We start from the raw sequence: 17,258 nt of genomic DNA, 5'->3' as shown, positions 1-17,258 counted from the left end.
AATTGAATTTTAGATTTGCATTATTCCGCTAAAATACTTCTATATCTTTATGGATATTCATCAGGTGGGCTGATGATGTCATATCTCACTTGTTCTTATGTATTTTATTACATGAAATAAGATTTTTTTTTACTAAGAACTAAAAGAATAGGATTGACGACTGATTGAGTGCATTAGTTATTTATTGCCGCAATATCTCATCATACTCGAGACACATCATTTAAGGTGTATGAAACGATTATGATTTCAAGTAATAGCATAAGAAAAAGGAAAGTGGGGATGTGACATCATCAGCCCACCTAATGAATATTTATGAAGACATGCCTCGAACTGTTTCACCGGAATAATGTAAATCTTTAAAATTCAATAACTTCGTTATTTGTATTTGTTATCCAATTTTGATGATATCTTTATCATTTGCTCTGTGAATGTTAACCCTATTTATTTAGATGTAAATATTTTCAACTCGGACCATCCCTTTAACTGGATTGAACAAAGAAGATGTCACATAAGATTGTGTTCATTAATTCCACAGGGTTCAGTCACATCACGAACACCATTTATAAGCCGATCGATAAAATGCCATTCGAAGCAACGTATTAACTTTGATAGGTCTTGAATCTGTTTTGTGGGTGTGAGTGTAGCAATATAGCGAGGAATGGTAAAGAGCCATCATCCATTTCAACACAAAAATAATGATTAAAAAAGGAATTGACGATAACGAAAGTGTCAGACCTTTAAAATGCTCTTTCAATGCACTCGGAGTTCAGCAGAATGTAATTGAAATGATTTCTAAGAAAAAAAGGGCTTGATATATTACCTTTAAATGGTGCAACGAAATGTCAGGATGGTATGAACTTAAAGGTGTAACTTTCTTTCTATCTGTCTATGAGCACATTTAAATGTGCTCCATTGTACAACTTTGTATCTTTCATGCATGAAGCTACCTGTGTTTTATAGCTCCATGTTTTATGTAACAAAGATACAAAATTACATTTGTCGATATTCAGGATATCTCGATTGGTGCTAAGTTAAATATTAGTTTTCGTCATTTTACTGAGTCGGACCTCATTCCGACCACACCTCGTTAAAATAAAAACTTTGTAAAATATTTGAGTGAATAAATACCTCTCTGTGAATGCCTTAATCATAATATCCCAATTGGCAATATTACGTCCTGAAAGACAAGAATATCAATATGATCAATGAATACTGCTCATAAGCGGCCATTTTGACCATAGGTCTCCTTTGTTGGGGGCATATAGCTTCAGCTGGATGGAGTCATACCGAGGGAGTTGTGGGTAAAACGTGAGACCTGTTAAATTTTCAATATCCTTGATGGTGACTAAGTTGTGTTCAACGTAGTCTGGCTGCGTCTGTTGAAAGAAAGAATGATAATAATAATAATGATAATAATAATAATAATAATAGTAGTAGTAGTAATAATAATAATATATCTTTATTTACCCAGGGAAGGCATTTTATTTCTGAAAACTGTTCTCTCAGCGGGCCCTGCTATTATTATTACCATGGCTTTTCTTTTATAATAAGTATGAAAGTATATATTGTTTTTTCATGTCTTATAATTGAATTGTGCGGAATCATAATTAAAATTTCAATTAAAAAAATATGTTTCCTCGAATTGAATTCCCGATTTGGGACTGTAGTACTGACTAAAAAAACAACAACAAACATTTCGTTACCTGCAAAAATTAATGAACTGAATTGGACGGAAACGGCAGATTTATATGATCATATTTTAAATGCCCTTTTAACTTTTAATCGAAAAAAAACTTTGAACGAGAACGTCTGGCTTTCCATACTTGCAATTGATCTGATTAATCACACCTCTTTGTAAGACCAGGCCAAGGTCTGTTATTTGGTGCGTGTACAAAAAAGTGATGCGATGAACAAAATAAGGACCCCACCTTACAAATAGTTACGATTGATCTGATCAACCACAACTATGGACGGCCAGCAACGTCAACATCTAACATGCGAATTTGTTCAAAATATTTTCTAGATATCTTCATAAATTCATCATTCTCTTGAAGATTCAGTGAGAATCTCTTTGTTTACCAAGGAGATTGTCCAAGCCAACTGTAGAAAAAAATATGGCATGGATGGACTTCCATACAGTTGAGATTGATTGGGTCAATCGTAAATCTTTGTCAGACGGGGTCCAGAAATTATTTGCAATTGCAATTTATAAAATAATAGTAAAAAGGCCGAACAATGATCGACTTTGACGGAAGGTTCCACATCAGAAATTCTTGTACATCCACCACCATAATCAAAGCTTTATTTTCGCTGTATATACGCATATAAACCATTTTTTTGTGTTTGTATATGTTTTCAAAACATACGGTGGTGATATTGATATTGTTACGTTATCATACTGTTACCTGGCAAGTTTTTATTCCATGGTTGTTTCTCAGAACAAAAGCAGCCGATTCTACTTCAGCGCATGCGCTGTTTAACTGTGCACCTCCCTTGCATCGTATTACAACCATGAAGTAGTGAGAGGGCAGCAGAGAGGGAGAGGAGCCAAAAATCACCCTGGAAAATAATAATAATAATAACAAATAAAAAAAATGAAGACATCGGAATGTGATTTGAACGTTTTCATTATGAATTCAGCTTCTTGTATGAGAATATCCATCTACAGTATAGAGGGGGGAATGAAATTGAATATCAAGTTAAACACATAAGGATATATCATAAAAAAATATAATACGAAAGGCTGTCATCGTGAAATGTACAAATATTGACAGGCCTATATATTAAAAGGATGAAAAACAGAGGCTTGAAATTAAGACGCCCTCTATTAGTTATCATGTTTATGACATTTGTAGATACATCGTCATGACGAGATGGCGACATATTTAATCTCTCCATATTAACAAAATAGAGTTATTATATAAGTAAGCCTGACCATTACTTGGTAACAAGGCTATTAAGTCTTCCTTAATAGTCAACTTTAAAATACCTCGATATAACGTGAAATCAGTGGTATTTTAATGATTCCTTAGAAAAAGAGGCGAACGAATTTTTTCCTTCGAAATTTCTTTGTTGTTCGTTACAGAATAACAAAAGGATATACATTAATGATTATTACCCGTCTTTTTCGAGTGTGTTGTTGTTGTCTCGTAACCCATCGCCGTCGAAATCGAAGACAGGTCCGGTCACGACATTGATCTCGGAGCTAATATTAGCCCATAGAGCAAGATGTGGTACTAAGAAGCCATCCAATATGTCTGAAATCATGAATATGACAGAAAGTATAGTAAAACTGATTAAGACGGTACTCAGGTAAGTATAATATACACTCTAAAAAAATAAAAAAAAATTACAAATTCTGAGAGGCTTGCAAAAATTTAACACACATAAAGTATACAGTAGATAGGAAACCATCAAGAAGTCTAGAATATGTTGAAGAATTGAATATCACCAGGCAATGGGGGCATTTGATATAATTTCTGAAAAGAAAAGTTCCTTGTAAAAGCGACAAGTAAAAATAATGTCATTTTATCAAAAAGAATCTAAGAATCATTTGAAGTTCTCAGTAAATAGAAACTCGATTAATTCCATCTTTTATATAAAGAATCTAATATCTATCAAACCAATTTCATGTCAGTTTAACACAGATACATGTTATTAGGCAAATTCGGTCGTGACTGAAATGAGCAACAACATCACTCACTCACACACATATTATCTGTCTCCATAGGCGGCGGAAGCGGGGGGGGGGGATGGGGGACGTGTCCCCCCCCTAAATTTTAGGTGGGGGGGGGAGGTCCCCCCCTGTTTTTTTGATAACCTTTTTATCTTTTTATTTTCATTTTATTTTATTTTTTTTTGCTTGTCAAAATTTTTTGGTTAGCCACTCCTAAAATTTAGGTTGATAACCATTTTTTGAGTGCGCTTGTCCAATTTTTTACCTATGTCCATCCCAAAATTTTAGGTGGACACCCCCTAAATTTTTGGGCTTCCGCCGCCAATGTCTCTCTCTCTCTCTCTCTTCCTCTCCTTTTCTCTTCTTTGTTCCCCTCTCTTCCTGCTAACTTCTGGGGAGTGTTTCATCAGCATTTTCATCCGACAAGTTGTCAGATCTGACATCTTTCTCTGATGTTGATAGGCTGAGAGGTACTGTTACTATGGTAACTGTCGGATAAAATGGGACTTGTCGGATAAAACGTCTGACAAGTCCTTTCATGAAACGCTCCCCTGGTTAGTCAGAAGTCATTGTTGTTAGGTCATTTTCAGTTTTTTTCAATTTGGTTTATCACGGGGATGCGTGTCACAATTCAATACATGCGCCCCCGGCATGATAAACAACCTTCCTATGTGTTTTAATGTTTCTTATGATGCAGAATTCGTGTAAATTAATTTTTTTCTAATTAATGTTGAGTGTATTTTTATTGTAAAGGGTTATGCAATTCGGCTTTTCAGCCGCTATAGATACCCTTGTTGCAATAAACAGTTTTAAATAAATTTGAAAAATAGAAAACAACGGACAGAAAATACATTATTTTTCTTTAAAAAATCGATCAAGAGAATTTTTAGTATCAAAAAATAGAAACTATCTTAATGATTATATGAAGGATTACTTCTATTTCTTCTATGGCTCCATATCCACAGCCCACAGGCACATCTGGTGTTAAACATAAATATACAGACTTCTAGAGAGTTTAGTGTTTAGGGATGCCAGAGAACAATTACCGCAAACTTTTGAGGGGTCGAACATGGCAAATATATGGGCCCTATATTCTCTAAAAAGTCGCGAACGTCCAAACGGTGATGACCTCTTTAAACATGTTAAAGGTATACGGTCCCGAGTTCCAAGAGGGCGCTGTTGAACTCGCCGTCATCTACATTACGTAGATCATGGACGTTCTTTGCATGTAACTAACTGTATGACAATCAATTAGTCAGTCGCATAGCACATGTACATTACACACACGCTGTACGTGCTGCGTTTTTGCTACATCGGCGCTGGTCCAAAGATCTGCTGCATGACGTCACTTCACATAGTAGAGGGAGGCGGAACCAAATTTTCAAGATTAATATTTAAAACCATACGTGAACTGAGAATCGGCAGTGTTCGGGCATTCAAACAAGTCACCTGCGTTACAAGCGTCGTATTATTTGTGTCGATGCGAAGCTTGCGCCGTCCGCAGCGCGTACGTATCTCCTACAGCGTCATCTGGAATACCGGGAACTTATACCTTTAAAAGAAAAATATTTCGACGTAAAATTGAGAAAATCCTCAAATGTCTTTCCCTTTCCTTTGTTCCCCCTTTTTTGCTGGAACCAGTTTTTTTTATTTTTAAATGGGGGGGGGGGGGGGTATGTGTTCTGAACCTCTATCTATAATTCAAAATGTGTTTCGAAAATTAATATAAAACAGACATGGAACCCACTTATATTTTTGACCGACTTACAAGTTTGTTCAAATACACCAATTTTGGTCAAAACAAAGTGTCATGTAAAATTGATTGAGACAGTTGGCCAACAGCCAGTCAGTAGATATATTAATCCACTTTTAGTTTCATGCAAAGTTGATTTGGATATTTTTGACCAATGGTTTGTGGGTTCATATTGTAATCAACTTTTGGATTGGTTTAAGATATCAGAGAGTAAAGCAGTACTTGAAAAAGATGAGATTTTTACCTTCGATAAACCCGGGATACTGCGGCACCGTGTTGGTTGAAATGAGAGAATCCATAAACCGCTCTGAGTTCGAGGATAAAGCTGGCAGAGACGTTGAATATAAAAACTTTGGCGTTATGAGTCAAATATTTTGAGGGGGAGGGGGGTGGGCAGACATGGTATATGGGGCAAAATGTCCTAAAGGCTGTGAGCGAGCAAAAAAATTAACATTTCAAAATAAAACAAAAGTCTAAATAAGTGATGGACTTTTGACATGCTTTCCCAAAAAGGATATCATACTTTATTGACTTTATTGGTTGTTTAAAGGAGGGGGGGGGGGGTCATGGTTCCAAGCCCCCATCTACAAATTTAGATTTTATGCTCCGTTATGAATCTCAACATAGTCTGTGGTCGGAATATTACGTTTTTTTTTATTCATTCTGTAGATTCGTAGCAACATGCATGGTTTGAAAACTGAATTATAATACGGTATGCTATAGGCCAGTGAGTGAAAAAAGGCATTACATCTCAATAATTGTCCTTGTCATGAATGTATATGCCCTGAAAGAGCCTCCCCAAACAAACAATATGATGAATTTGATAATTTTGAGCTGGAATACACGCACAGTGAGTTGAACATATTTATATTAATCAGAAAAAATATTTACTGTTCGCCTAGCAATATCAATTCAAGTATCCTTTAAAGTTATTGCATTTGATTTCAGAATTGACGTTCTGACGTGATATAACATCCCCCTCCTCCCGCTCAAAGTATTCATCGCAATTTACCAGGGGGAAAGAGATAACTGGTGGTTAAATTCATAAAGCCTCCTGTTAGTCCTTCGAAATCGGAACAACTCGGAGAGAATTCGGCATCAACTCGGACATCGGGTCGCACTCGGCAATCGGGCTTTATCGGCATCTCATTTATTGGCTGAAATATATTTAAAAATGAGGAACTTAAGCACAAACAAATAAATATTAGGTATGCGACGGGAAGTACAATTATTCAGTAAAATTAATGAATATTTAATGATGAAGATAAGGAAACGTTTGCACAAAATTGGAAACGTGCTTATACATGAGAAAGAATCTTCATTAATAATTTATCCAATAAATGATCAACTGTTGAAAAAAGTATGAATAATGATAAAATATATGAAACGATTTGCTAGAAACGCTTTACAAATAGATGATGTGTAAGGAAACTGAATTGAGACTGGCAGATCCAAGGGGGGGGGGGGCACAGCCGGCCCAAGCTCCCCCTTTGAGAAGCAAATTTGAAATCTGTAATGTAAAAATGCCATTAAAACAGAGGTGTGCCCCCTCTTTTGATTTTTTTTGGTCAAATTTTTTTTCGGGTACGAAATATCCTTAATTTGTGGTTGAAACTTTTTTTTTTCTTTTTTCCTTGTCAAAATTTTCTTCCGAAAAAGTTTGCCCCCCCCTTTGGAAAATCCTGGATCCGCCCCTGCAAATTGATAATTGCATCATGATATTAATCAATAGGAATTTTTGCGTAAATAAATAAAATAGACAAATAGATAATTACATAAATACAATTACATTCAGTGTCAATTTCGATTAATGAATTACACAAGAAAATCCGCACGATTAGTGAGATTTGAATTCTCTGTTTTTTTTAGCGTATTTGATTTCACCAAATATGGCTATCAAACATTCATGTTCTTCCTTTAAAAATTATGTCAATATACCTGAGGCCATCGAAGTGTAAACGAAGACCAGAGAGGCGATCGAAGATCATGACTGTACGCTGTGACGTAATCATGTTGGGTCAGGTGACAGTAATCAGTGTCAAAGGTTATGACCGGGGCGCCAAGCGGCGTGTGAAGCGCCATAGCTTCCTTTTCTGTGAGTTACGAACATGATATCATTTCTTTGGTTTGACGATGAATACATTTATTTGCAATATAGTGAAAAGCAATCATATGAATTTAAGAAAAATTATAGAATGTTAGTAGGTATATCAATTTTCACAATAGGCCCATTATCATTTTATTTGAACTTACTTTAACTACGACACGCGTCGTTATAATTTTGCTCAACATTATTTTACAAGAATATTAATATAGAATTAAAAGAAAAAAGAGGATTGCCAGATTTTTATGGATCGAATTAACCTCCTTGTAAATGTGGGGAAAACTCTGATGAACCAGATCATTTTATTTAATACTATTTTGTTTAAAGGATAACAAACAAGCGTACCTACCGGGGGAAGGGGGGGGGGAGCAGACTGCCCCTTGACGAGTCACAACTGATCCCTGATGAGCAAAAAGTGGTCCCCTCCTTTGTCCTTTGAACTTGAACACCCCCCTTTTTTGCTTGTCATTTTTTGGGGCTGCGAAATGTCCTTTATATGCGGTTGAAAATCTTTTTTTTTCTTCTCAAATTTTATTTATAAATATCGTTTTGATATTTGGGATTACCTTCGATTGATGTCAGGTTCAATTCTTTGTCGTACATCTCGACACTGGTGGAGTTCTACAAAAGAAGAATAATTCATTATTGCAACATTAAATGGAAATCCGTCTTTATTGGAGATGACTAAGACTATTTACTCTAAAGGCAGGCTCAAAACAAAGAAAACACGAGGGAAATAGGATGTTAGACATTAGTGAATGTGGTCAGAGAGACGGACGTATTGTCGAGAAAAAAAAATTAGGAAAGTGAAATGGAGAGTGAAATAGAGAAAGAGACAGAGATAAAGAGAGATATAGGATTAAAGAATTATTTCATAATGACATGAGCACTTACACATTGGCACCCTGACATATCATCTTGCAATCGACTGTTGTACTCATCATCATTTGAAGGGAAAGGACAGTCCATTTCAGGAATAGGGATGACTGAATCATTTGGGAGGGGTTTCGGGTTTCTTAGCATATGGTGGAGACTTCCCATAGTTCCGTTGTTTGGTGCCGGGTCAAGATCCAAAAGTTCTAGACATTTGTAACAGAAAATACATAAAAGAACATTATGTTATTCTTATTGCAAAAAAAATCTACATTACGGATGAGTGTAATTACTTAAATTTTATCCTGACAATTCTAAATGGAAAATCCAATGACAGATCGATTTTAAATCTGATACAATGGTATTAAGGTACACATCGTCCTCGGTATTAAGAACAGCAGTGGTCCAAACGTAGCTCCTTGTGGACATCTCATTGCAATGTCTCTAGCGCCTTTGTCTTTACTCTGAATGTAGTTTCATTCTTCTAAAAATGAAACTTCTGAGTATGTCGGTTTGTCTTCACAAAATCCCTTCCATAGATATCCATATCATTTCTCTCATTTGTATTGTCTAATGTATAGGCCTACTTACCACACATAACATTATATAACTCTATATTCTGGAAAGGTTGAACCTCTACTCCACTTTTGAAGCCTGGGCCAATGGCAACAAACATTGCCTGTAACGTAAAAAAAAAAATCGACTTTACATTAAAAACATTTATATAATGAATGATGTATTAAAAGTGATTTTTATCTCCACGACGGTCAAACTTAGTTTTTTTCCTACCGTATTGATACAAATATTTTAGCATAAAATTATAAACTTGCTGGCTGGTATTCTGATAATTTAATCTAGGTTTATCCTTGGTCTAAACTGGAATTTAAACCTCACTTCTATGGAATGCTGGCTTCATAATACTTCTCCAATATGTGTGGAAACCGTTTTACACCAATTAATTAATCATTTAATTAAAATCTATTTTCGTGTTTTCTTATTCTTTCCATTTCACAACTCAACTAATTTTCGACAACTTTTGTAAGAGGATAAGAATGTGGTAAAAAAAGTTGACAACGGACACTCCATTTAAGTTAAGTCAGGTTCCTTTAACTAAAACATGGCTATTAGAATACCACACATTGTCTTTTAATTTACAGAAATGATTATTTTTGTATGAATGTAATAACTCTAAATTTGTTGTATTTACAAATATGTCACATGGTTCGCGGTTACAAATAATTATGGAATTGTAAATTTTACCTTCATTAAGTTGCCTAAATTATCATATCCATGAGTTCCTCCGTTGCAATAAGATGTGGATCCACTGGAAGAATCGGAAAAGTAACAAAATGAAAACAAAAAATGAAATATTTAACTTGGGTTAAAGTATGCATACCACAATGAAATATAGGCCTATAATAATTTAGGTAATGATCTGTTATGGATAAGTTTGGCAAATGTATTTTTGCAAGACAAACTTCATTCTATTGCTGGTCCCCGTTTGTGGAATTCACTCCCGTCGGACATTAAGTTCTGCCAGTCGAGAGAACTATTCCACAACAAATTGAAGACTTACCTCATGAAGGAAGCATTTCCTTAACTGTTGTGTGATTAGGCCTACTTGTTACTTTGACTACCAACTTTAACTGATTGTGTATTTTTTCCTGTCGATTTGTTCAATTTTTATGTATTTAACAATTTTATTTGATGTATTACATAAGTAGTTAATTGTGCGCCTAGAGTGTCATCGACAGACATGTGACTTCTTGTAGATCCTGTCAATACGAAACATGTTTTAAGCCTTGTTACCTTTAAGAATTATTCATTTTGAGTTTTCTGATACCTTTCAGAGATTTTTTATGATATAAAATCGGAGCGGAGGCAGGTTATTTTAATGGGGGGGGGGGGGTAGGGGGTAAGGACCGGGGGTAGGGGAGAGGAAAGCTAGACGACGTAAGTATGAGGCCATTTATTATTTCTTTTTTTTATTATAGGTCTAGTTGAAAAAAAAATCAGTTAAATGAAACAGTCTGGGTTTTGTTTTACCACAAAAACAGTAAAGCGTGGGTCCGGAGCGTATATTGATAAAGGTTGTTTTGTGACCTGACGTGATTTGACCTACCCGGAAGCAGTCCACTGCTCTGGTACGGTGACCTCTATAGGTTCAATTCGCCTGTTATTGATGTAATGCCATCTCTTCGGTAGATCCTCTCGTACATATGGAACGGCTACTGGATGTTTGCACTGAAAAAAATATAGAATTGCAGCAAAAGGCAAATTACTAAGAGACAGACAATTATATTCTATCGGTCGCGTACTGAGCCAAAAAAAGAAAGAAAAATCACACAGCAAAAACTGTGGTGTTAACCGGTGCACATAGAGGACCACACCAGTTATTTTACACTGGTGTTAAATTGGTGGTGTTAGCTTTACACCAATAGGTGTTATTACAACACCTTTGTTTGTTACATTTACACTCTTTGGTGTTATCTTCAATCTCTAGGGTGTAATTTTAACACATCAGGTTGTGGTCCTCTATTAACACCAATTGGTGTCAGTTTTAAAACCACAGTTTTTACAGTGCAGAGAAATTGAGATAATATGGCATTCGGCATAATTTCTAAAAAGCGGCGGGCGAGCGAGCGAAATTTTTTCATAATATCCTGAGAATAAAATTATATATCACCCCTTTTCCTTCACTTTTTTTTCATTTTTCGCCACTTTCTTTTGATCTTGATTTTATTTCATTTTTTGTTCATTTTTTTGGGGGGGGTCAATGGCCCCAAGCCTCCAATCTTTGAATCTTTGATCATTACTTTTATATTGGTGTCATTTCATTTCATAACGTTATTGAATCCTGCAACTTTTTATATAAAAAAATTACAATGCACGGAATATATACTAAGTAGTTGAGAAACAAAATTAATAAAGCTGTATTTTCATAAATTTATACTTCACAAGGTTGCAGGGGCCACTATAAGCATAGCTTGACCGCGTGATGTAGAAGAGTGCAGGTGCATAATGGGGGGGGGGCTGAACACGGGCAAACGCTTGGTCCTGACAACAATGTGCTTTTTGGATTTGTTTCGTCATCATGCTGTGATGGAACAAACTTCGTTCTTAAAATTCTACAAAAAATACGACCAAAATCGTTGTCGTTGTTGAACATGTCCTCTGCTCCTACTCCTCACCATCCCTTACATTTCACAACATTATCATCATTGAAGGCTAAGAAATCTTAATAACCAAGTTCATTTAATAAAAACAACGAAAATGTCAGGAACTCTAGACCCTCCCTCCCCAATCAAAATCGGACGTGAAAAAAGACAACATAATGGTTTCTTACCAATAGTTCTTCCACAACATCAGCCGGGTCCGACACCGTTGCTGAAAGAAAAAAAAATGATATAGAATACATTAGATTCTAACGAAGAAATTATGTATCAGTTTCGCTTACACATCTCAAACATATGCTTATACTTACAAGTGACAACTGAATTCGTTATGTATTAAACTGATGTAAATTCTTCTCATTTATCCATGCAGTCGTATTAAATATAAAGAAAATAAAAACAAGTGGAATGCCTCTGGCCGTCTCACCTGCATCACGCGGTTCAATATAGCAGAAGTGCTGACTTTGAAAACTACTCTAACTCGCACAAGATGTTCAGTGATACATGGTTACTCTTATGTCCACTTTTTATGAACTAGACCAATAAACTTACAGAGATACGATGGTTATTCAACAAAAAACCCAACATGGCCAAAGTTCATTGACCTTACATGACCTTTGACCTTGATCATGTGACTTGAACTCGCACAGGATGTTCAGTGATACTTGATTACTCTTATGTCCAAGATTCATGAATCAGATCCATAAACTGTCAAAGTTATGATGGTAATTCAACAGATACACCCAATTCGGCCAAAGTTCATTTACCTTTGACCTTGGTCATGTGACCTGAAATGCGCACAGGATGGTCAGTGATACTTTATTACTCTAATGTCCAAGTTTAACGAACTAGACCAATAAACTTTCAAAGTTATGATGGTAATTCAACAGATACCCCCAATTTGGCCAAAGTTCATTGACCCTAAATGACCTTTGACCTTAATCATGAGACCTGAAACTTGCACAAAATGTTCAGTGATGTTTGATTACTCTAATGTCCAAGTTTAACGAACTAGACCAATAAACTTTCAAAGTTAAGATGAGAATTCAACAGATACCCCCAATTTGGCCAAAGTTCATTGACCCTAAATGACCTTTAACCTTGGTCATGTGACATTAAACTCACGTAGGATGTTAAGTGATAATTGATTAATATTATGTCCAAGTTTCATGAACTAGGTCCATATATTTTCTAAGTTATGATGACATTTCAAAAACTTAACCTCAGGTTAAGATTTCGATGTTGATTCCTCCAACATGGTCTAAGTTCATTGACCCTAAATGACCTTTGACCTTGGTCATGTGACATGAAACTCTAATAGGATGTTCAGTAATACTTGATTAACCTTATGGCCAAATTTAAATGAACTAGGTTCATATACTTTCTAAGTTATGATGTCATTTCAAAAACTTAACCTCAGGTTAAGATTTGATGTTGACGCCGCCGCCGCCGTCGGAAAAGCGGCGCCTATAGTCTCACTCTGCTATGCAGGTGAGACAAAAAACGGTAAAGGAACTAATTTTGCTACATTTAACAAAACTGGTCTCTTCGGGTGAATGACTATACCGACGAAAGAAAATGCACTTGAATTGTTTGAAAATGTGCGAATGTATTTCGTTGAAAAAAAAAATCGCCCTGAAAAGCAGGTTTTTGATTTGTTCTTCAACTCTCTCTTTTTGTATGGGGGGGGGGGAGGGGCTGCATAGTACTGTGATTCTGTCTAACCAGTATTGCTATAGAATATTCAACAATATGATTATTGTTATTTAACCTAATTTGATAGCGTTTTCGTGAAAGTAAATTTCAAGTGTGTCAAAAGGTTGGAGTAGGAACTCACCACCATCTTCTGGAAGCATTCGCAACATGGTACCAGCAGTAGAAGACACTCTGTATTCACTAGATGGTAGGTACTGAGAGAGAGAGAGAGAGAGAGAGAGAGAGAGAGGGAGAGTGAGAGAGAGAGAGAGAGAGAGAGAGAGAGGGGGGGGGTTGGGAGGGGGAGAGAGGGGGAGAGAGGGGAGATTACGGGGCATTGAGAGTGAGGAGGGGGGAAGAGAAAGAAAGTTGATGTAAACATCAAGAAAAAGAAATCGTGAGGTCACACACAGAAGACAAAAAGAAAGAATCCCCTTTGAATTTAGAATTTGTAAAACACCTCAAAGGGACCGACACCTCCTGCTTGACCGCCCCAAAATCTCGCATACACACACACCCGTCCACACAACTACCGCGCATAATGATAATCAAATATTCATGTTCAGACGTTAATCTCACATTACTATTGACAAAGTCATGACCGTGCCACCTGCGAACTTCGGAAGAAAAGAAAACTACTTGGTATTGATTTTCGGTTTAAGAAATGAAACATAGAAAACTACGACTTGCGACTTTCCTTAAACGAGAAATCCACTGCACTCAATCCATATGAGGTAAAACGGATCGGGTAGGAACTTATTACTTAAAACATAGATGACGTAACGGGTGCTCTACAAAAAAAAACCCGGGTATATTCTTGACTGCTCAAGAAATTCGGATTATGGCAGAGTATCTATCTTCGGTGAAAAGGGTCCAGCTGATTAGTGCATTTATTTTTAATCTTAAGGGTTAATTTTCGAAATCCCAAAAGACTTAGGGGTGTTGCAAGAAAATATTTGCGATCAATTGCAAATATTCTGTTGCAATTTTATGATTGAAAGATCAGTGTTAGCTGTAGCAAATCAGATTAAACTTCTTGTTTTAAGGAGAAGATGAGCAATCAATTACTAATTTGCAATGAACTACAGGACATATGATTGAATTAGGGACCAAAAAGAGACTTGCAATTGATCGAAAGTTTCTTGCAACACCCTATTAATATCAAATCATCTTTATATCTAAATCCAACGGTTTATATCTAAAGGTTTGAATCTAAATGTAATAGTCGGCTGGTTAGCCTCTATAGCTGAACATTCTGGATTTATTTTGAATCCTTGAAATTCAGAGTGCACAGGCAAAAATATACTTGAATTTTTGGCAATTTCACTTACATCGTTTAGAATAAATGTTTGGTCACACGTCCTGTTGGACATGCCGTGGTCAGCTATAGCGATGATGTTGACGCAATCAATCATACCCATCTTCATTAAACCATCCATTAATCGTCTCATCATCCCGTCCATACGAGCCACCACCTCATCTTGCTGAGGAAGAAAAGATTGTATTTGAATTAGATTGGTTGATTTAATTTCTTTATCAATATTTCACATACAATTCAAAAATGCAAATCATTGAGAAACACAGAGAACAACAAAGATAATGAGCCTACAATCGTAAAGCGCTAATTTCAATACAACGAAAGACAATAAACTACATTTCTTAGAATAAAGAATTCATCATTTTAAAAGTATGAGTAATTGAGAGTATTCTAAAAAAATAAATGCAAAAAGATAATATTATGACAAAAAATTATTAGCCCCCCTTATACTCATCAACGTTTGTGTTTAAGACATTTTTTCGTAACACAATCAAGTTACAAATTAGTGTTCCGCCCCTCCTCCTCCCCACCCATTCACATGAGCTAGATCTGCAAATTTTCATACTCAGTTTGGAAGAAAGAATCCAGGAAAATTCATTGGAATAAGGAGTCTTTTAACATTTTTGACAGAAAATTATTATAATAGGTTCCAGATTACAAACCTTCCCCCGAACAATCTTTACATTCATTTCGTAAGTTTGCTTGTTCAGATCAATCTGATTTTGCGACTAATCTAAAATCGGTTCCTCCAAACCAGAAAAATTGGTCTCGACCGCAATTTGAAATCGGTTGGATCTATATCGCAACTCTTTACAAGACGTGGTCCACTGGTCAGAGGCTTTCGAACTTTGTGGAATATTAGCATGCTATGTTATACAGTGACATACAGTCATGGTCTTATACCATTTAAGATTCCTGTATGCACACATAATCAACCCATTAATGACTTCTGGTAAACATAAGATTGGTATTTGGGCGGCGTCAAGGCGCAAGGTGTGGTGGGGAGGGGCAGATGCAGAGGCAGCCCTTGATATTTTTTAAAGTCATCTTTAATTTTCCATTGGCATGATTGGGGAACAACGACAGCGCCATCATCAAGTTGTCTTGTCCCCTCATAAAATCCATAAACGCCGATATAGCAATGAAAACCACAACACCTACACCATCTAGGACAAGGCTAAACAAAATTCAAATGTCTACTTTTACCCAGGGGGGGGGGGGCACATCATTAATTCAAATTCATCACAAGCCACACACGCCTGCAGCAATTATATACCAATTGAGGAGTTTGCCTGCAGTAACAGGAAGAAGATTCTTTTGGGGGATACCACCATCTTACCTCGTCGGTGTTTGGTCCTGGATCATGCCCTGTGTGATCTGGTTCATCGAAGTATAAAGTCACAACATCGGGTCTGAAAAATGAAGATATAAGGCTTAATGTTAGTTTGAGTATATACCCTCTCTATTTAGAGAGAGATAGAGAGAAGAGGGAAAGAGAGGGGGAAGGAAGGGGGTGAGGAGACGGGATGGAATGTCTAGGCCTATTCTATTTTTTTTAAAACTAAGAATAAAATGCCATTTCATGCAAAAGAAATGGTCTTCTTTAGTGTGGGTTTCCTCCAAAATTTCAACGTTTTTGAGATTTGTTTCAGACAAATTTGCTGGAATTTTGTCCGAGGGGAGGGCAAATTAATTTGGAGATAATCAGGAATATTGTAGCGAAGTAAAGATAATTATAGGGTTTTTTTTATTCGACTTCTACATAGAAAGAGTCTTGTGTATAATTCACGAGTCATGAAAAGCCATGAAAGTGGGGCGAGGCTTACCGTGCAAACCAAGCAAAGAGTCACAATAAGAATACATTTTTTTACGTTTATTGTACACATTTACCGAAAAAGGTGAGAGAGTGTGTGTTTGTTGGGGGGGGGGGTACTTTTTTAATTCGTTTCTTTCATTTCAATTAATCAAATTTCTTTCGTTTTTTTTTGTTAGTTTGTTATGCAACATCCCAATCTTTCATGAAACTCTTTGTGATACTTTATCCATCGATTGTGGATTGTGTGATATTTTATCCGTCGATTAACCAAAGCCTACCTGTAACCGTCGGGTAACCGAAGCCATCCTAATACTGTATCCACCCGCTGAATATAATTCAATTCCCTGAAAAAAGAAGACAATACATCGTAAAGAAAAAAGGTCAAAATTGGGCAAATAGATACCTCGGAATCCGTGCCTTCTACAATAAGTTGATGAGTTCGTGTTTGCACTTTGGTTGGATGTTGAAACTATGCAATTAAGGCTTATAAATAATATCAAAGGTCGGAAGTTATGTTACAGGTTGCATAGAGGTATGTTAATGTTTACCACTGAACGCAAACAATATTTTGTTGTCATGTTCTTATCCCTTTAAATGAAATACAATTATCCACAAGCTTTCCTCTTTGACATTTAATATTCAAATGATTAAAATAACATTCTATTCTTTATATGTTTGGCATGAATCGTGATATCTTACTGAATAAAAGGGGTTGTTTTTTATAGGCACAACAAACAAATACAAAAATAAACTATTCATCGTGAACTAAATATCAGCTCACTTGGACTCACCCATCGTATTTGTTATAATAGTTCGGTCGGATCCCTGGATGTATAGAATAAAGATATAA

At 36.1% G+C, this 17,258-nt stretch overlaps 1 protein-coding gene across 1 annotated transcript in view; it reads right to left on the bottom strand.

Annotated features, from left to right (window-relative positions):
* Window positions 1-827: 827 nt before the first annotated feature.
* The window catches only part of LOC121431079 (venom phosphodiesterase 2-like), a 33,912-nt gene continuing 17,481 nt past the window's right edge, over window positions 828-17,258 (bottom strand). Inside the window, exons 10-26 of the mRNA XM_041628558.1 lie at window positions 17,200-17,233; window positions 16,687-16,752; window positions 15,932-16,004; window positions 14,606-14,758; window positions 13,417-13,489; window positions 11,753-11,793; window positions 10,529-10,650; window positions 9,667-9,730; window positions 8,998-9,085; window positions 8,428-8,612; window positions 8,100-8,154; window positions 7,368-7,522; window positions 6,442-6,586; window positions 5,674-5,754; window positions 3,119-3,257; window positions 2,406-2,559; window positions 828-1,376 (exon numbers count right to left, since the gene is read on the bottom strand). Coding sequence (XP_041484492.1) covers window positions 1,203-1,376; window positions 2,406-2,559; window positions 3,119-3,257; window positions 5,674-5,754; window positions 6,442-6,586; window positions 7,368-7,522; window positions 8,100-8,154; window positions 8,428-8,612; window positions 8,998-9,085; window positions 9,667-9,730; window positions 10,529-10,650; window positions 11,753-11,793; window positions 13,417-13,489; window positions 14,606-14,758; window positions 15,932-16,004; window positions 16,687-16,752; window positions 17,200-17,233 — 1,802 coding nt within the window. The 3' untranslated portion in view covers window positions 828-1,202. The remainder of the gene's footprint in view (window positions 1,377-2,405; window positions 2,560-3,118; window positions 3,258-5,673; window positions 5,755-6,441; window positions 6,587-7,367; window positions 7,523-8,099; window positions 8,155-8,427; window positions 8,613-8,997; window positions 9,086-9,666; window positions 9,731-10,528; window positions 10,651-11,752; window positions 11,794-13,416; window positions 13,490-14,605; window positions 14,759-15,931; window positions 16,005-16,686; window positions 16,753-17,199; window positions 17,234-17,258) is intronic.

The sequence above is a fragment of the Lytechinus variegatus genome, chromosome 17 (assembly GCF_018143015.1).
Source record: "Lytechinus variegatus isolate NC3 chromosome 17, Lvar_3.0, whole genome shotgun sequence".
In the NCBI taxonomy this organism is placed as follows: Eukaryota; Metazoa; Echinodermata; class Echinoidea; order Temnopleuroida; family Toxopneustidae; genus Lytechinus; species Lytechinus variegatus.
The sequence above is the reverse complement of the archived record's forward strand: the minus strand, read 5'-3'. Positions and strand labels throughout refer to the sequence as shown.